Below are 20,396 nucleotides of genomic sequence, written 5' to 3'. Positions count from 1 at the left end.
GAAGCAAGCTGCCAGGTTCGGGACTTGAACCATTGTCGGCCATGTGGGAGTCCAGCACCTTAACCACCACACCACCTGCTGGCTCCAAAAGAATCTTAAGAGGTCACCTAGTCCTAGTTTCTGTCCTAGGTTGGTTATATTTAAATATCCCTGCAAGATCATTATTCCCTCCCCCCAAAAAAAATGTTTAGCCCAAAATTTCTTTATAAATCTTCTCTTGCATGAGTGTGCATTGTCTTCTAGACACAGTTGCTTACATTCCCATCTAGATGCCATCTAGGAACTCACTTGAAATCTGTTCTTACTGTCCTTCTTTGCCCCCCCCCCATGTGTATTAGCTATTGGGTCGTTAGGAAAGTCATGACTCATTTTTTTAATAGAAAACCAGAAAAACTCATCATGACTTTCCTAATGACCTAATATTAACAACTGCTATTGCTTTCCAGATTTTATTTCCACTTATTCCTTAATAAATGCCCGATATTACTTTAAAGAGACTGTGACTGTCGATTCTAATAGTGCTTGGCTCTTGCACAGAGTATTTCTGCTGCGCTTGCCTGTACTGCCTTGTTTGATGGTGGAATCTGCATGTTTCCCAAAGAATTACAGTGCGCACGACTTCCCCAGACACCCTCTATCCCATTCTTCAACTTAAAAGAAGTCAGCGAAGGTTTTGTCTTTTTGCAGCCAAATTAGATAAATTTACTACTTCTAGTTTGGAAATTGCCAAAGTTTCCATGTTTGAAATTAAAGTTGATGGACTTCCATTTCCGATCCTAAGAACTATCAATAGTTCCTTAAATGTAGTTAATTGTACAGATGCTTTTTAATTTATAAACGGGTTACCTCCTGATAAATCCATCATTAAGTTGAAAATATTATAAGTCTAGCATGTAATACATCTAATCTAACCTCTCAGCTTAGCCTAGCCTAACTTAAATGTGCTGAGAATTCTTACATTAGCCTTGGGCAAAATCATTTAACACAAACACTATTTTGTAATTAAGATAAAATTTGAAGTATGGTTTCTACTGAATGCTTTTTTTTTTCAAACGCGCTTTTGCACCATCCTAGAGTTGAAAAATCATAAGCCATCAAAATTAGGGGGCACCTATAGTTCCTCTATGATAAAATAGTAATTTTAGCTGTCTTTCTTGGTGAAAATTCTAATGAAGTTTTAAATCTTGCCAAATAAAATTAAATGACTATACTGTGCTAAAACACACACACACACCATTCAAAACCAGAAAATAATTTCAATGAATGCACCCTGATTCTTTAAAATGAAGTTAAGAGAAAGATATCTTAGTATTTCTATGAAAATCGTCCATGCAAAAGTGAAGCATACTCATTTTTTAAAAAATAAAATAATGCAATTTAGTCTTGGAACTTTCTACATACGAGTTAGAGTATCATGAAGTATACCTGAGATGAATAAACTGTTGAAGAACAAGAACTTTAAAACAATTAAAATATAGACCTTAGTTGTTGCTTAATGTATTAAAAGAGCAATCAAACTTCGTATCAAAAGAATTATGATTGTGTCTGAGGTAGGACTATAAAGCAGTAAGGCTAATTTACAAGCCACATAAGAAAAAATGTTTCATTATCTTAGATACAAAAAAAGTAAGATGCTAGAATTAATATTGGACACAAGCAGTGGATGGGATGTCATTTTCCTACTGATACTCCATGAATCTGATCAGTCACCCTTTTCTATGATAATGGCACAATTCTTCACTTGTGCCTCTTGCAAACCTTACTGAAACATCAGAAGGTGTTCTGGATATCAGTATAACTTTGTCAGAATCCTCAGAGTTCAAATTTGTTGCAGTCATGACTCCTCTATAATGAGGCGCTTCCTAGCTTAAATTCTCAAAATCTGGGACTGACTTTAAATGCACATTTCCTTCTAGCTCATCACTAGGTAAGTGTTATAAAAGTTTAAATGAAAGAGGCCTTAAACCTTAATATCTAAAAAGGTACACCCCTCATTTTAAGCCTTTAAATTTCAGAGGATTCTGTAGGCAAAGGGAATAAAGATACTTTCTTGGTTTCCTGACTCTTGGTGAAGCAAGAGATTGCTGTTGTTATTTGTGCTATCCACGTTTTCTGTTGAAAAATAAAAAAATAGAGATTAGGATGTTAGACTGACAATTTGGATAATATTTTCCATCTTATTTATCAGTTTGATGATCAATCAAATTTATCAATCTTTAAAACTCAAGTGTAACAAAACTTTTGTATATATTTCCCATTTTCTTATATCTAATATAAATACCTTTAATCATATAGGAGAATGCAAGTGGATTAGATGAATCTGGTATGCAGGTTGGATAAACAGACATGGTAATCAAGGAACCATAATAGCCAATGATGACTACTTAGAAAAATGGGTGCTGAGAATAGTAAATAATTTGATGGTTGAATTTGAGTTTCCATTTTGTGTGGAAACAGAAGTTCTTACTCAGTGATAAAATTTGAAAAACAGACTCAGGGAAGTGAATCAGGAATGTGGGTTCTTAAGAATAATGTAACTTTGCACTTATTGACCGGCCATATTGTTCCTGTGATTAAGGCCTAGACAAAAACAGAAACATCTACAGTAGAGAAATCAGAGCCAAGCAGTTGCTCCTTTAGCCAGATAGCTGTAAAAAACATGGCATAGTTTCAGAGGTCAAAGAGCAGACTTGACTGCTCAGATGGTAAGAGGACCCTCACTTTCGCTGATACCATCTTATTTGCACTTTGGAAAGGCTGGAGTGTCTTAAAAGTTAATCATGCATTCTAAAGCAATTCTTCCCCATTTCCTACAAAAATGATAAAAGTCAAAGGTAGCTTTTGAGCTGCTACAGCAAGAAAGTGAGATGGGTTGACTCTGGGAGTGGAAGGTGATGTTGACACTGAGGTTTCTGAGCATGGTTAAGACTAGATCTCTCCCTCGTCTCCCAATTTCTGCCCTTCCCAAAGTGAGTGAAAGAAATACACAATGCTTTTCATTCACCATTACTTAAGAGGCTTGGGAATGAAATTTTTTCTTAGGTAAACTCTAAAGAATCAAAGACCTACAAAATGAAAATACATACTTTGATGTTTTCCGTTTGGGCTTGTAATAAGAATGCTGCTATACATTGTCGGTATCTGTTTTCATGTTGTATAAGAAAAGCATTTCTGAGCCCAAAGACTAGGAAAAAAATTACAAAGACAAAAGCCAAATCATTTAATATGAAATCCAAGTAGTTTCTTAGTCAAGGACCTGGTTTTATTTTGTAGTTTTCCTTGAGGGTGGGAGGTTTATGAAGATTACCCTCCCCCCCAAAAAAATTCTGATGCCAAGACTCCACTAGTATGTCCAAATAGAGCCCACTTTTAATATGAAAACCTTTTCTTCCTTAGACTTCTGGGACTCCATGGAATGCAATTACGGCTTATGTGATGGAAAAATGGGCTCTATTTTATAGAACAAGTTAAGCTTTATTACGTAGATCATGTGTGTGAAAATGTAGATAAAAATATGGTAAAATAATGTATTTTTTTGTCCCTATCACTCTTATTTTATTTTTTTATTTAAAGGCAAGTCCCATGAAAACTGTACTTATAAACCAAATAAGATGTGGAATATAAAAACCACCAGAATGCTTCATATCAAGTCAAGAAAACCTAAAAATCTAACTTAAATAAAGTGTGATTTCAACCAACCTATGTGAAATGTGAAACAAAATGAACCAAAAAGCAATGCTGGCATGATTTCTGGGTTTGCAAAAGAAACTCATTTCCTAGCTGGTCTCAAATGACAGGAGATATTAGGAGGACAAATTCCTTCTTTCATTTAGCTGGAGCTCTTAAAATGAAAGTCTCTTCCTTGAATCACAACACAGAATAGAATTCTGTAGTTTATACATTCTTTCTACAGTCCTACAATAAATGAAGGTTTAGAAATAAACCCCGAAGCTGGGCTGTTCCCTGGTCATATCAAGTGCTTCAAGGAAGAAGAGAGCGAGCAAGTAACTTATTCCTGGCTCATTATTAAGCTGATGCTTGACCACCATTATTTTGTGATTTATCAGAGGTAGGTCAGGCTTCATTTCAGAATAAAAGTGAAGAAGAGAATTAATTTCTAGACAACAACAACTATTCTGGTATCACAAATTATATTGAGTCATCAGAAAATTCATTATGTATTTCTTCTGTGTTTTTCTATGGAAAAATGAGTCATGACTTTTCTGATAACTCAATAATTCACAGTCATCTAAACCTCATCATTCCTAAATTCAACAAATGAAATCTGTTTAATGTCAGGTCATGAAATCTGTCCTGCTTCTCTGAGGTGAGAGGAATTAAACCTATTAAAATGACTTTCTGGGAACAAAAAAAACTCAGGCTATGTTTGTTTTACTCTAATTTATCTCCTTGTAAATTTCCTGTAGCTAGTGGCTTTAAAGAAAAGGTTATTCTTGGGTTTTTGGAATCTATTTTCTTCAAAAATTCCAGTAATTCTGGAATTCTGTAATTCTCAGTTATTCTAGACAACTTTTTGTTTGGTTTGGTTTGTTATATGGATACAAACCAGAGACTTATAAACAAAAGGCCCTGACAAGTATAGGTCTGTAAAATATAGTAAGGATATAATGTATAGGCAGCCGTAGCTTTTTCCTACAATCCTAATAGCATTTTTCAAACATTTACTGGACACCATGCTATGTTTTTTCCTCCATTTTTGTATCATTTAAACCACAGCAACCATATAAGATAGGTCAGCTAATTCCCACAGATGAAGTTTTTCAAGGTAATGGTTTGTAAATGTGACATAACCAGGATCTGAAATGAGGTCTCTGTCACTCTGAAGTTCAATCTCTCTTGTCCCTATTTACTCGTTCCCACTCTACAGCTATTCTGTTTCATGTACTGTGTCTGAACAGTCAAAATACAGACCAGAGGAATGAGAAAAAAATAAAAATGTGGAAGTATGTTTTCTTTAATGTATCATTTAAATTTTTTTCTTTATTCATAATAGAATTCATGTGATCAGAAGAGAGAAAAGGAAGAGAGAGGAGCAACTCCCCCCCACCCCCCCAGAGTCTAGTCACACTGTGATCCCCTTCCTGCAGTCCTTTTGGCCTTTTGGATCTCAGGCATGAGTGCCCAGAGTGTTTCAGTGTTTCAGGTTGTTCAGGCAGGGGGATTCGAACCATGGTCACAATGTGGGATCCAGTTTCTTTTGAGCAGTGCATTACTGCTATTCCAAGAAGCTAGCTCTATTTTAAATTTAAAAAGGGGGTGGGGGAAGGAATTGAAAAGAAACATGCATCTCCCATGTAATCTGGTGATGCGTGAGTTCCCATAACTTCCAGTTCTTAAAGCTGGAGGGGCTGTGAATAAAGTGAGCTGAGCTGTCAGTCAAGCTGCTGGGGGTCATGACAGCTTACTCTCCTCAAGTCCACTTATCCTGCCATAATCCTTAATATGGTCACTGCCTGTGGAGGGTGAAAGAACTCCTAGCACAGGCTGCCTTCTACAAGGATACTTTTCCCATGAAAAAGCAAGCTAAACAAATAATAAAATGGAAATGATTTCTGGCCCCCACACAATGAATCCCTGCCTTGTCTACACATTTTGTTACTCCTTGAGCAGAGAGGAGGCTCACTCTGGAGGTGAGCACACTCACCTGCAGAGGTTTAGCAAATCCCCACAGACCCCTTGTTAGGCCTGGCTCCTGAACTGCTTTGAGGTACCCTGGGATTGGTCCCAGCCAAATCAAATACAGGAGACTAAGATTTGCTAAGGTATGTTTCAGCAAATCTTAAATCATGTACAAAGAATAAACACAGGAGGCAGAAGGCTATATTTCTGCATCCAGACTTCCCTTGGTGGAGCCTCCTACTCTTGGGGAAAGAGGTTGCAGACATTCATGAGTTAATATATGTAAAACATTTCAATATATAACTTTATGATTTAACTTAATTATGTATGTCTGCTATTAATAGTATCCACTTGTGCATTCATTCATTCATTCAATATTTAAGGTTGCTCCACTATGTATAAGTGGGTCTCATACTAGTCATTGAAGCTCTACCAGCTGCTGGCTTGGAGATTGAGGAGAAAGGTGAGTGCACCTTCTTTTCTTGTCATACCATGGGACAGAAAGGCAGTCCCTGCCTGCTTGGCTTCAGCTGGTCTGGGACCCTCTACCTAAAGCAGGGTGGCCATCTGCTTCCCCCTGAATACTGCAGATACCCACCCAGCCCCAAGGAGACCAAAATGTCCTTCAAGTTCCTCAGAGTCTGAGGGCTTTTCTGACAGAGGATTGTACTGATTTATCATTATGAGAGCTTCCCTAGGGCATGGGCTGTTTTTTATTCATCTTTGCATCTCCAGGGACTTCTAAGTGCTTGGCTCTTAGGAGACACTCAGGAAATGCTTGAATGAGAGATTAAAAAGTATATATACCTATATTTGAAGTGTGTGAGAGGTTATATACATAGGCAGTTTATATATATATATATGGGTGTGTGTGTGTGTGTGTGTGTATAAAGATGTATTTGTGTATATGTCTGGGATATGGAGTGATATAATAAAATATTCTATCCTTGCATTGCCAACTATTATTTAGCAGTACTTTAACAATAGCAGCAGTGCCAGTCATGATAATATAATAACAATACTAATGATAGCTATCTATTATTGAATACATTATACCCATTATTTCATTTAATTCTTAAGAAAACAAACTGAACCACATAGCACTGCCCCATTTTACCAAAAGGAACCTGAGGCTTAGAAACTTTAGGTGTCTTGCCTAAGGACACACAGTTAGCAGGTAGCAGAACTAGGTATCTATGAGAATAGACACATACCTGACACATGGAGTGGATCAATAATTTTGACTAACAATCTATCCAGTGGAATGGGCTGATCAAGCACGGTACAAGAACCACCCTCTTTGATTACTGTTTGCAGCTCAGGAGTAAGTGAAGGACACATTAAACTAGTGTCTGGACTCCCAAGTTTCTGAAATTAAAAGAGGAAAATGATGCAATACATAGGAAATGAATGTACGCATACCCAAAGTGCATGTGCCTTACACAAATGGATTCTTCTAAACAGTTGCTTGGAATCTAGCCTACTATTTTTTCTGGATCTTGAAAAACACTTCTCCAAAGCACAGTGAAATTTGAAGCAAAGTCTTTCTAATCTCTCAGTCTAATTGCCTGAATAAATAATGGTTGACACCATGACTGGGAAACACTTTAATCATCATCACATCAATGGGAAGATCTTCATTCTCAGTATTTTAATCTCTCTATGGTATTGAGTCAGGTGAATGAGAAAAGGGAACCTCATTTGGCCAACTCTGCATGAGATCTAATACTAAACTCTAAATACAGTCCATACTCTAGCATTTGTAAATAATTGAAATTGTTTTGAACAAATAAGATGCTGAATGTCTAAAATAAGACAAAATAGCAAAAAGGAACATAAACTGATAATATTTCTCATTTTAGAAACAAGGTATAAAGCATAAATCAGATTACCTAATAGTAAAATTAGTACTGTGAAATGTCATTAATTCACGGATTCTGATTTATATTTACATGAGAAGTGAAGGTAGGATATACTAACATCAGGTTTTTGAAAAGGGTAGAGATTTTTCAGAACTTGGTTTGTTCAGACCTCCTGGTCTGGGTAGCTTAAAATAAAAGACCATACAAATTCTGAAACACTGATTCTTAATATTCTCCAATACCTACTGTCTCCCCAACCTATTCAATCAAGTTATTCATAGATTGATTAATGGGTATCTATTTTACTGCTTAAAGATTCTTGAATTATTTAGATCACACATCAACATACCATCTAGAAGCTTAGTTTATTAAAAGATATGAGACATCTAGACTCATGATCTTAGCATCTATGGAAGGCTAGTGATTGGTAAAGAAATGAGTGGAATAAAACATTAGACATCTCTGATGGCTTAAGACATATTTTGCTCCTCCTTCCATCTCAAAGAGCAGGTATCTGAGAGTCTTAGAGGGGACTGCCTCCCTGCTACCACTCACATAGGCCATTCAAGTGACCAATTGAGAAGCAGGAGATGAGACCCAAAACTGTTTGTGGACCATCAAACCCATGACTTAATGGGTGGTAAAAACGACAACATTAATGGTAGCCAAAAATACTTAGGTAATGTGGAAAATCCCTGTTTTCTGTAGAAACTTTGTGACTTTAGCCTCTAGTTGACTCATTTTGTTTGTGATGCCAGTGAAGTAGACCTCCATTTTGAACTCCTCTCTACATTGGAAACTTGCTTTCTCCTTTTTGCCTAGAATAAACAGAGTGATTAACACTCATACTGTCTTTGCTAAATTACTTGAAACTCTACTCTAAGATGTTCCTTAGTTGCCAGACCCCTTGCCAGGAGCCATGCAGACCACTAAGATTCCATTGTGTTTAGGTAGGGATGGAACATACCCTTAGGAATGATTAACCTGCTTGTTTTGCTTCTGTAATTCACTTTTGCTTTTACATTGTAAAACCCTACCCTCTACGCTTTCAAGCCCACCACTCTTTATTCTTGTGATTGCCATGTCAACCCAGAAAAGTGTGTGATTTTTGCCTTTAGAAGCATCCCTCACCTTACACTCGGGGCTGCAAGGTTTTGAGAGACATGAGTCTCCCTGTATGCCACCAGCTTAATTAGTAAAACTCCAATAAATTTGGCTGTGTCTGGATGTCCTCTTATTACTCGCTGATTAGACAATAACATCAGCTACATACTTGTTCGGCTTCTGCCGTTCTTAAACCAGTAGACACAGAAAGATCAGAGCTCCCCTCTCTAGCGCCCACATAATCATCTCTTAGCAATGTTTTGGACTTAAATCAGAATGAGTGATGGTAGACACCACATCGGCACCTGGCAGTGGACAGTTTGGAGACCTTCACCCCTTTCTTTGTGTGACCAATTTGGATGAGATAGGAACCAATATGGACAAAGATATTTTAGGTTTCTTTGCTTAGGTAGGTCAGGTATAAAGGCTGTAGGGACTTAGTTTCAAGGAATACACATGAAGTCTTTCTAAAATGTATACTCCCTTGATATCCTTGAGAAGTATAACTTTTTTTCATTTTTGTTTCAATTCATAGCTGACTAAAATGCCATTGTTTTTAAATGCCTTCACTTTTTTTTTAGAAGGTATAATCCAATTTGAGGTATAGAAACATTTTATATTTTTAATACAATTTATTTAGAACTATTTTTTTAAACTCATTTAGACATTCAGAAATAGCATTTTACCTTTTTGTTGCGCTTAGTTTTTGTAACTAAGAGGAAATCATCAAAGAGAAACAGATAAACATCTAGGAATCTTGTACTTTCTGAGGAAAGAAAGAGAATGTGAAATGGAGTCTTGAAATGATGTAACCAGAAGGTGTTTTTACTGTTGTTGCTTTGTTTAATCAAAGAATCCCTTAGAAAACAAAACAGGGTACTTAGTAAGGCACACCTGGCTTGCAGCTCAGGGAGCTCCAACCATGTAGGCCAAAAACTACCTGTGTGAATGCTGAATTGATTTCTTCCTAGAGCAGAGACTTGATTAGGATTTAGTTTATTTGTTTTGTTTGTTTGTTTTTTAGGTTTTTGCATGTGCTCACCAGAGAGACAGGGAAAGTGAGAAATCACCCCCAAGGGATATAGCCATGTTGAAATCCCTTTTCCTCCATTCCCCTCTCAGGATTTTGGGCATGCACGCACATGCACCTGGCATGAATTTCAAGTCACTGGGTCCAGTACTTGAATTACTACCAGCCATGTGAAAGACCAATCAGTGCCTTAACCACTATGCTACCCACTGGCCTGAGACTTGATTAATTTTTAACTTTAAAGACATTGTATTTGTGATGCATTTTATATGGATCTAAGATGACTCAGATGATATTTGTAATGGTTTCAACCAAGCCTAGGACAAGTCCACTGACTAATCGAACTTTGCAGCGTGTTTGCCTCTTGGATCCTCTGAGTAGTCATTGGTCAAGGCACATGTTACCAGAGAAAAGACATTTGGTTATTGTTATGGACTGAATCATGTCCCCATGAAATTCATACCTGGAAGCCCTAACTCCCAGTGTGGCCATAATTGGGTCAAGTAAGTAATTCAGGTAAAATGAGGTCATAAGGTCAGAGATCTGATTAGATCTGTGTCCACATACAAAGGCACACAAGAGCGCTTACTCTGTCTCTGCCATGTGAGGACACAGCAAGAGGGTGGCCATCTGCGAGCCAGGAAGAGCCCTCAACAGGAATTTCAAGAAAATAGACTAGAAACTTGAAGGCATCTTTGACTCATTTCCTCTTCATACTTTCTCAATGATGAAGTCTTCCTGTTTTTGCCTTTGAACTATCACATTTGTCCTTTTTTAAAAATTTAGATTAAAAAAAAAGTATATTTTAAAAATTTGTGAGAGGGTTTGTGTGCTTGCCAGAGAGGGACACAGAGAGAGGGGAAAGTGAGAAGACACTTCCCAGAGGGATGGTAATACCATAGTCCATTCTCTTTCTTTCTCCTCTCAGGCTTTTGAGTGTGCACACACACTTGTTCAGCGTGTTTTTCAAGGCCCCAGGTCTGGGACTCAAACTGTATTGTTGGCCATTTGGAATCCAGCAGCCTTAACCATCACCCCATGGGCTGGCCCACATATATTCTTTTATATTGATGCTTATTTTTTACATTTCATGAGAGGCCAGTGCATTGCATGGCGTCGGGAGGTTGGTAGGTATAGGGAAGTGTGACCCAAAATCTAATATCAGGTAGAGATACTTTGCTTGCTTCATAACTTTGGTCTTACTGTAATATTATTTTGAAATTGTAAATAACATTGAAGAATTTTAAATTGTTATCTCTCCAATCGAAACTATTTTAATGATAGTTAAAAATGGTTGTATGACACACCTAGGGTTTCTCACCTCACCTGGTTACTATGTAGTTTCTGGCCTGGTCTCTCTGCTTTGGTCTCTTATGACATTTTGTGCTCTGATTCTCAATAACTTTCCAACACCTTTTTAGGCCTATCACATCCCTGCCAAGATCTCAATGACCTCTTATTGCCTGCAGTTTCTTGATTGGGTTCCTATGTTTGGCTTCCAGGGCAGCCATTGTGATTCTGGAAGCTTACTTGACCAAGACAGACAGGCTGGAGTCAGGACTCTGCCATTTACCCACAAGCTGTCCTTGAGCACCTGAACCTCTCTGATTCTCAGATCCGTCACCTATGAATTTAACATAATCTCTATGTCTAAGTTGTTGAAAAAAGACAGTATATAAAATGGCTCTTTGATTCAAAACACTGAACATCTCTATTTTCCCTATTTGACAGTTGCCAGGTGGGGATTATGTCTTACTCAGACATCCAGAGCAATACCTAAAATGTGGCAGATTCTCAATACAAAAATCATGTAAGAAATTATTCCCAGCACCTCCTCACTAGATCTCACATTTACATGAAGAGGCAACCTCATATGCCACAGAGCTTCAAATTCCCAGTCATGATTTTGTGCAGAATGATTGCAAACCTTATTTAAGCTAGGCAGCCCTTTCTGATCATCATAGCAACACTAAGCAAGAATTTTGTGTCAATCATTCCTTCAAGTATTTGTCCACCTATTAGCTCATTTAATCCCCACAACCAAGAGGGGTAAAGTGAAGCAGGGGAGAACACTGTAAGCGAAGCAAGGTTACATGGGAAGAAAACGCAGAGCTAGAGTGTGTGCCAGGCAGTCTGCCCTCCAGAGCACTCTGCTAAGAGCCTATCTTCTCAGCTAGCTTTCACCTCCAAGTCTTCTCTCCTGCTGAGCTCTTCACCTCTGATACTCCCCTCCTGTCTATCCACTGACCTCATCCTTTCTGTTCCTCAAAGCCCACCTCCACCCCTGTGTACCATGTGGAGCCTTTTCTAGGCACTCCAGTCTCAAAGACTCTCTTCTTTTTTGAATTTATACTGCAGGTATGGTCATTACAAAGGAACTTCCCAAGAAGAGGGAAAAGATTATACAGAATAATATCCTCCAATGGCACCTGTCTAATACAACATGAGACACATAGCAGGTTCTCAATAAATCCTTGATTGATTGCCCTGCTCATTGGAGGAGTGAGATGATGAAAATAATAACAGATGACATTGACCAAGTGTTTGCTATATTCCAGACCTTGAGGTAAGTTCTTCATGTTTGTTATTTTAACAATAATCCTATGAAATAGATGTAGTTATCCCATTTTACAAAGAGAAAATAAAGGGCATATAGGCAGTGACCCTGCAAAGTCTTTGTTCCACTTGGAGTCTGTATGACTCCATAAAGTGCTCTCTGAATCACACCGTCCAACACCTTGGATGCAGGCAGATACAACTCCCCCTGACCTTCAATTAATGGCAGTTGAATAAAGTACAAGGTGGCAAAGATGTTGGGTTTTTAAAGGAAGAAATTACCTACCTACAAGTGTTAATTTTCCTTCATAAAGAAGATGCCTGTTGGTTGGTGACAAGACGTTTTCTGTCATGTGTTCTTTAAAAATGTGCTTCAAGGACTTGCAAAATGGAGAAAATAAAAGAGATCTTGTTAGTAATTGGAAGAAAATATGTTCAAGGAGCTGGGGCAATCAATTCCATCTACTGGCATTTGGAAATGCCAATAGGATGTGGGAATGGGAAAGAACAAAAAAGCCTCTGAGAAGGACTGTGTCAGGGATGGCACAATGATGTCAGTCTCCCACACATGCAATAACAAAACAGTGGATGAAGGTTTACTTCTTGCTCATAAAACTAGATTAATTCTCTAAGTGAATGGCTGGGGACTTTCTAAAGCTATTATATTTCCTCTGGAATGCTAAATTTCCGGAAAGGAATATAACTCCTAATTGATCCATTTCATACCTCTGGGATGAAGAACCTTTTATCTCTATCCCACAGTGGAGGCCACACTATAATCTCCTGCAGTTGTCTAAATTTTTGGAAATTGTCAAGCCACTTCACTTTTCCTTCAAGATCTCCTAAAAGACAAGACACATCTAATATACTTTAAAATACACATGACATCACAGCATACATTTTGACCAACATCTACAGGAATTATTCAATGACATTTATTGCTCCTAAACCCAAAACATATTTTAGGCTCATTTAACATATTTCTGGTTGTTTAAGTGTCTTAGAAAACTCACTAATTTGAAAGCAGCCTTTTTTAGAGAAAAATGAAGCCTAACTTAATTTAATTCAATAAATAGAAATGCATCATACATTTTTTTAAGAGGTTTTTGCTATAGGGTTTATGTGTGCACTTGCTAGAAAGACAGAGAGAGACAGAAAGTGAGAAATCACCCCCCACACCACAATACCTTCTCCTCCATTCTCCTCATGGGATTTTGGGCATGCATGCACACGTGCCTAGCATGAGTCTAAACCACTGGGTCCTGGACTTGAACTGGGGTTGACTACATGGGAGTCCAGCAATGTAGCCATTACATCGTTTGCTGGTTCCGTGTATCATACATTCTTATTTCAGTAATGTTAAGGAAACCCTTGGTAATTTTCTTATATTTTCTATACCACACAGCCCATAAAATATCAGACTAACGAAGAGAACCATATATCTTTTCCCTAATTAAGAATATACTTTGCTTCATAAAAAGAATGATTATGTCTTTTTGGGAAAAACTCAATCTCTTCTTTGAAGGTTTGTATTTATTTTCCAACATTTTCTAATAACATGTTGTGACTGGGGTTTTGAAATAATTTTTGGAAACATGGAGGCAAGTCAAGTCATTGCACATAGGATCACATGGTTAGTAGGATCCTTGAGAATTCATTGTTAAAGTAATAACTTTAGAAGAAGACCACAGGGAAAATTTCCCTCAGCAGTAAGAATTCATCTTTATATTGAGAAATTACCAGAGGATTTATCTGTATCTTCCTCACAAATCTATCCAAATTTGTAATAATTTTTAAAACTATTGTAAAGTTTCAAAAAGTCTTTCTTTAATTAAACTTGTATCTATGTACTTGGTAAATTTGATTTCAGTTTTTTTAGGTCATTTTAGAATTTTTCCTTTGTTTTCAAATATATTTTTTAAAAGACTTATGTATTTAATTGGAACCACCAGATGGTGTAACAGTTACGTCACTGGACTCCCATGTATTTAACCACTATTTGAGTCCTGGACTCAGCGGCTTGAAACTCACACTGGGCACATGTGTGTGTGTACCCAGATCCCAAGTGGAGAATGGAAGAGAAGAGATTGAGGCATAGGGAACCAGCAGTTAGCGTAATGGCTATGTTGCTGGACTCCCACGTAGTCAACCGCGGTTTGCGTCCCAGACCCGGTGGCTTAAAACTCATGCTGGGCGCGTGTGCGTGCGTGCATGCCTAAGATCCCGAGAGGAGAATGGAGGAGAAGGGATTGCAGCATGAGCATCTCCCCTGGGGGTTGATTTCTCGCTTTCTGTCTCTCTGTCTCTGTTTGTCTAGCTAGCGCATGCGCCCTATAGCAAAAACCTCTCCAAAAGAGATTGAGGCATGGCCATCCCCTCTGGGGGCGGGGGAGGGGTGATTTCTTGCTTTCTATCTGTTTTTCTGGAGAGCACATATGCCCTATAGCAAAAATCTCTCTCTCAAAAAAAAGATTTATATAGTTAGCTCTATTTATCATTATAATATTTACTTATCATTTATAATCATATTAGTTTTTAATTTGACTGGAGAGAGATGGAGAAAGAGAAAGAGAACGTGAGAAAGCAAGCCGCCAGGTCTGGGACATGAACCGTGGTCGGCTATCTGGGAGTCCAGCACTTTAACCATCATACCACCTGCAATTTAGTCATTTTATAATCTGAGGGAAAAAAATCAAAAAAGGAGAGAAAAAACTAAATGCTCATTTTACTTTTAAACTCGTAAAAGAAAAAAATGAATATATCATTTCTGCACAGCTGATAATTATCATTTTGAGTTGTTTCTTGATGCCCATCAGGAAATCTCGGTTTATGGGCACATAGCATAGATCTCTTTATTGAATGTCATCATATAGAGCTATACAAATAAACTTAAGTCATCACAGAGCATGCTTAATCCCACCACTTTCCCCATTTCAGCTCTAAAGATTGCTATTGGCATTATTTTTCCAGTTGTCCAGGATTCCAATGAATTTTAAAAGTAACAAATGGTAATTTATCCTCGGGATAGACTTTCCACGGTGTTCATGCCCATTTGCTTTGTGTGTAAATTCAGTATGAATGTGAAAAATAAAATGCCTTCAACTATCTGGGAAGTAGAACTTTTCCTGCCTGAACTCAATTCTGAAACTCTTGGAGACAGAGCCAGGTCCTGTGTAAACTTGGTGTTAAGTTCCCATCAGGTTCGCCAGGATGTGACTGGAGCCCATTGTTCTGGGTGTGATTGATTTGAAATACACTGAAATTCAAATTCAAATTTCCTCTAAGAACACCATGACCTCAAGTCAATGGAATTACCTTCTAGGATGGAAGCCTAGCTGGTTCCCAGGAGCCATAGGCACCCCCAACTCTTCAAATAAGGTCATTTATTTCACTTACGGATCGACTTTTCCACCTTTTCCTTGATGGAGTAGATCATGACTTTCTCAGTAGAGTCCATACTCTTTTTCCAGATATTCTTCAGTAACAATGGATAGCGAGTGAGCCTGTGTAGTGGGGCCACGAGTAGCTCAGACAGGTGAAGCCGTCTGCACTGATCATTTTGCTCACACCACTGGAGAAGGCAAAAGTAGACATATCAGAATATTACCTCCTGGTAGAGGCACTATTAAGCCTGGGCACAGGAAGTTCTTAGAGATTTTACTTAATAATGACAGGATGCACCTAAAGCTTGCTGTGCAACTTCATAAGTTATGGACTGTACTGATACTTGCAAATGTCATATTACACTGTCTTTAGCAAGCATCTATATACTTGTGCCAAATTTAGGGTCTGAAATTGGGTTATTGGACATGGTTAAGAGGTATGATTGAATATTACTGACTGACAGTATTAATTTTCAGCTAAAGGAATGAAAGAACCCTTCTTTAGATGCCATGTCTTCCCAGAAACGGTAATGAAAACAGCAATCATCAGCACCACTTGTACCATTCAATCCTCCTAAATGGGGAAATATACCAAGATTTAGGTGCTTAGAAAGAAGTTTAAAACTTATTAAATCCTCTAAAATCAAAATGATGTATTAGTGATCAAAGATTTATTAATACATGAGTTCTTTGTTTTTTCTTCTCATTTGAGAGTTCAGTTTTGCCTTCTCCCTAGCACTTGGAGGAGACTTCTGGTTTCATTTGCTTTGTTCTCATCCTTGATGTGATGAACAATTAGGAGAACTAAAAACCAAGCTTGGAGAAATGTAGGGAAGAGAAAGGATTCTTGTTTGTTGGGAAGAATTGGAATAATGATTAAAAATAACTTGATACTAATATAGAAGAAAGAAGAAAGAGGAGAGGAAGAAAGACAATTTTCAAAATAGAGAGTAAAGATTGGAGAATGAGGCAGTTCTAGAGTATGTAGGCACTGAGGAAGACAAGAAAAAATGTTAATAGGTATTTCTATGAGTTATGCATTGAAGTTCCATAAACAGTATTTGACAAACACAAATGTGAAAATAGCTTTTACATTTGTGTTTTCTGCTAGCTGTTACTTTGAATATGACATTTCCTCAAGTCTAAAGGGCCTCTGCTTTCATGCAAGTGACACATGATGATGGAGGCAGGCTGTTGGTTTTTTCCTATGCAGATAAGAACAGTATTATGAAGGGATGTGCTCTTCTCTTCTTCTTTACCTCATCCACTCACATCAAATTGTTCCTGAGTCCAACTATAAAGAGACTGAGTGATATGAGCCCACTGCAATGGCACAGGCAGTAAGGATGTGGCTGTTTAATGCTAGTGACCATGTGCAAAGTCTCTGGGTCTGCTTCAACGTGCCTAGCACACCTGATTGACTGCAGGCTGGGGGCAAGATCATAGTGTGTAGGCTCTGTTGCATGTTCCTCTCTCTCTCATGAACAAAATAAAGAAATACACTTTAACAACAACAAAAACGATTGCTATGGATGGAATGTTTGTATTTCATCAAAGTTAATATGTTGAAATCTTTACCTTCAACGTGGTGGTAGTATTAAGAGATGGGGCCTTTGGGTAAAGATTATTAGGTCATGGGGAGGTGGTGGTTGAGTTGTCATAAATAGGATTTAGTGCCATTATAAAAAGATCATTATAAAAGATCCTCACTTCCTACCATATGAGGATACAATGAGAAGTCAGTCACCTGTAACCTAGAAAAAGACCCTTGCTAACACCCAACCACATTGACTCTCTGATCTAAGACTTCTAGCTTCCAGAACTCTAAGAAATACATTTCTATTGTTTATAAGCTAACCTGTTTATGGTACCTTGTTATGGCAGTTCTATTGACTACAAGAATACTGCTCTTACACTACTTTCTTTCTTCTCGCTTTCTTTTTTTTCCCCTATACATTATTGACTCTTCCATTTTTCATTCTTGGTACAGGCCCAGATTAACTCCTTTACCTTGTGACTCAGACCCTTCAGGGCCATCCTCAGGTGGGCCAGGTACACTGGGGGAGGCTCCTTTGCTTCCCTAGAGATAACTTGATGTCTAGGTGTCAGCCTTGCATTTCAGAGATCTAAGTATAGTAGACTCAAACCCTCACTTACCAATGGCCCACTGAAATCCAGAGGCCTCCTCTAGATATTTACTAACTTATAGAGACGAAGATTCTAATGGCTTCCCCTGACTCCTGGATTTCTATTTCCACAAATACTGTGCTGTGGCTTGGGCAATGGTTTATCTCCCAAAGATTTGTGTTTTGAAATTTGAGTCTCCAGTGTAACAGTAGTGGAAGGTGCTAAGATCTGTAAGAGATGAAGTCTAGTGGGCAATGATTAGACCATGGAGACATTGCCTTCATGAATGGATTTATGCTGTCTAGCCTGGCCAAGTGAGTTCTAACTCTCATGAGAAGGAGTTAGCTATTAAAGAGAGAGCTAGTTGCTATAAAAGGAAGATGGCTACCCCCAGGTCTCTCTGTGTGCAAGCACTTACCTTCTGCTTCTGTTTAACATGCCATGATGTAGCTGGCCCAGTCCAGCAGCATGCCTTTGGACTTATCCTTAACAGTGTGGACCAAATGGAGCCCCTTGGTTGGTTTCCTATACTAGTTTCCACTATAAATTTGCTGATGCCCAATGTTTTGAAAATGTGAATATTTAGTTTATTGAAGATTTGGGTGTGTGAAGACAGGTCAAATACACAGCCCACAATATCCTATTTATTTATTTAGTTTTAGATTTTTGCCATAGGGTACATGAACTCACTGGAGAAAGACAGAGAGGAAAGTGAGAAATAACTCCCCATGGGGCATGCCTATGCCACACAGTCCCCTCTCCTCCACTCTCTTCTTGGACACACACGTTCGGCTTGTTTTTCAAGCCTATGGGTCTGGCACTTGAACCACAGAGTTGACCATGTTTATATCCTGGCAAATTATAAAAAAAAAAAAAAAAAAAAAAAAAAAAAAAAAAACTGGCACAGGGATGGGAAAATGTAGAACGAACCTGGGACTGTAGCTGTGGAAAGGCCAAGAGTAGCAACAAGTAGAAACAGAATAGTGAGAACTCAGCACTATGACACTAGTGGATGGTTTCCCTTCTAACTGACAGGCAGCAGCATTCCAGCTGTTGGCCCTCTGGCATGGCAAGGGAAGTCCCTCTCAACACACAGCCCCATGCCACTCCCCAGAATCACCATGCTGTGGGGCACAGCTCTAGCCACCAGGACCCATTGGTTTTTGGGGTAAATGTGAAAACACCAACCTCCTCCAGGTAGCAATCAGGCAAGAAGCATCAGTGGTAAATAATTTAAACAAAGATCCAGATAGGGATGTCAAAAGCTTTTAGTGATTCAGAAAAACCTCAGAAGAGAGGAAAAAAAGCTTGGTCGAAAATTATAAAAGTAAAGCTAGAAGTTTTTCTTTCATCTTCCTATCAGCTTTGCTTTTCAGGTCCATTGGGGAAAGCAAAGATCATCTCTATCAAGAGACATTGGGCATAAAAGGACTTTTCATTGATGGGTCTAGGTCAATGAAATCTGCTTTCATTTTACAAGAAATGTCTAGTGGAACCACGAAAGGAGCTAAGGGGCTAAAATAAAAATGTTCTTCTAATACGCCTGTGTTGGTGGGACAAAGCATCAGGTTGGGGCAACCAGTATTCTTGGAACCTTGGAAAACTTACTTTACCTCTCTATCTCTCATCTGTAAAACTCAAATAGTAAGAGTAACTGCCTTGGGACCAGCAGTTAGCGTAATGGCTATGTCTCTCAACTCCCATGTAGCCTACTGTGGTTTGAGTCCTGGACCTGGTGGCTTAAACTCACGCTGGACACGTGTGTGTGCATGCTCAAGATCCTGAGAGGAGAATGGAGGAGAAGGGACTGCAGTGTGGTCCTCCCCCCTAGGGGGTGATCTCTGTCTCTCTCTGTCTTTCTGGAGAGTATACATGCCCTATAGTAAAAACTTTTCCAAAAAAAAAAAAAGAGTGACTGCCTCATTGGGTTGGTGAGAGGCTTTAATGAGATCATCTACACAAAGGGCTTCAGTGGTGTTTGGCATATCTCAAACACGCAGCTAGAGTCCTTAGCAATTGTCAGTAGAGCCACACTCAGAGACACAGTACAAGATTTCCAGTCTCTTTCTCTGCATCATCTTTAAAACAAAACAAAACAAAACATATCATGTCATAGGACACATGCACTCACTGGAGAGAGACAGAGAGAGAGAGAGAGAGAATGAGAAACCCCCAGGGAAGGGATGATCACACTGCAATCCTTTCTCCTCCATTCTCCTCTAGGGATTTTGGGCATACGCACCCTGGAGCCCAGTGTGTTTTTTCAAGCCACCAGGTCTGAAACTAGAACTGTGACCATGTGGGATCCAATCAATGCCTTAACCACCATGCCACCTTCTGGCCCCTCTCTGAATCATATTTTCTCCCATTGGGTGCATGTGCTCGCAGCAAGAGATACAAGGTGGGAGGTGAGAAGTCACCCCCCTCCCCCGGGGAATGGCCATGTTGCAATCCCTTCTCCTCCACTCTTCTCTCAGGATTTTGGGCACGCACAGGTGATTGGCATGATTTTCAACCATCATGTGGAAGTCCAGCACCCCAATTACCATTCCACCTGCTGGTCCTTACATCATCTAAATGTTGAAATAGTGGGAAGAATTCCATTTCTCTTCATAAGACCCAAGATAATGTCTATATATTCACAGCCCCTCATCCCTGTGCATTCATATGCCAATTTCAGAAAGCCCCTACACG

General features: G+C 38.7%; 1 protein-coding gene across 1 annotated transcript in view; it reads right to left on the bottom strand.

The window, feature by feature from the left end:
- Positions 1–1,524: 1,524 nt before the first annotated feature.
- LOC102475678 (pleckstrin homology domain-containing family G member 7) overlaps positions 1,525–20,396 on the bottom strand; it is a 43,733-nt gene continuing 24,861 nt past the window's right edge. Inside the window, exons 10-16 of the mRNA XM_027774308.1 lie at positions 15,589–15,763; positions 12,919–13,034; positions 12,479–12,572; positions 9,293–9,372; positions 6,855–7,008; positions 3,087–3,184; positions 1,525–2,112 (exon numbers count right to left, since the gene is read on the bottom strand). Of these exons, the coding sequence (XP_027630109.1) occupies positions 2,005–2,112; positions 3,087–3,184; positions 6,855–7,008; positions 9,293–9,372; positions 12,479–12,572; positions 12,919–13,034; positions 15,589–15,763 (825 nt within the window). The 3' untranslated portion in view covers positions 1,525–2,004. The remainder of the gene's footprint in view (positions 2,113–3,086; positions 3,185–6,854; positions 7,009–9,292; positions 9,373–12,478; positions 12,573–12,918; positions 13,035–15,588; positions 15,764–20,396) is intronic.

Source organism: Tupaia chinensis, unplaced genomic scaffold (genome assembly GCF_000334495.1).
Source record: "Tupaia chinensis unplaced genomic scaffold, TupChi_1.0 Scaffold000423_1, whole genome shotgun sequence".
Taxonomy (NCBI): domain Eukaryota; kingdom Metazoa; phylum Chordata; class Mammalia; order Scandentia; family Tupaiidae; genus Tupaia; species Tupaia belangeri.
Note: the sequence above shows the minus strand (reverse complement) of the source record. Positions and strands in the feature narration are given on the sequence as shown.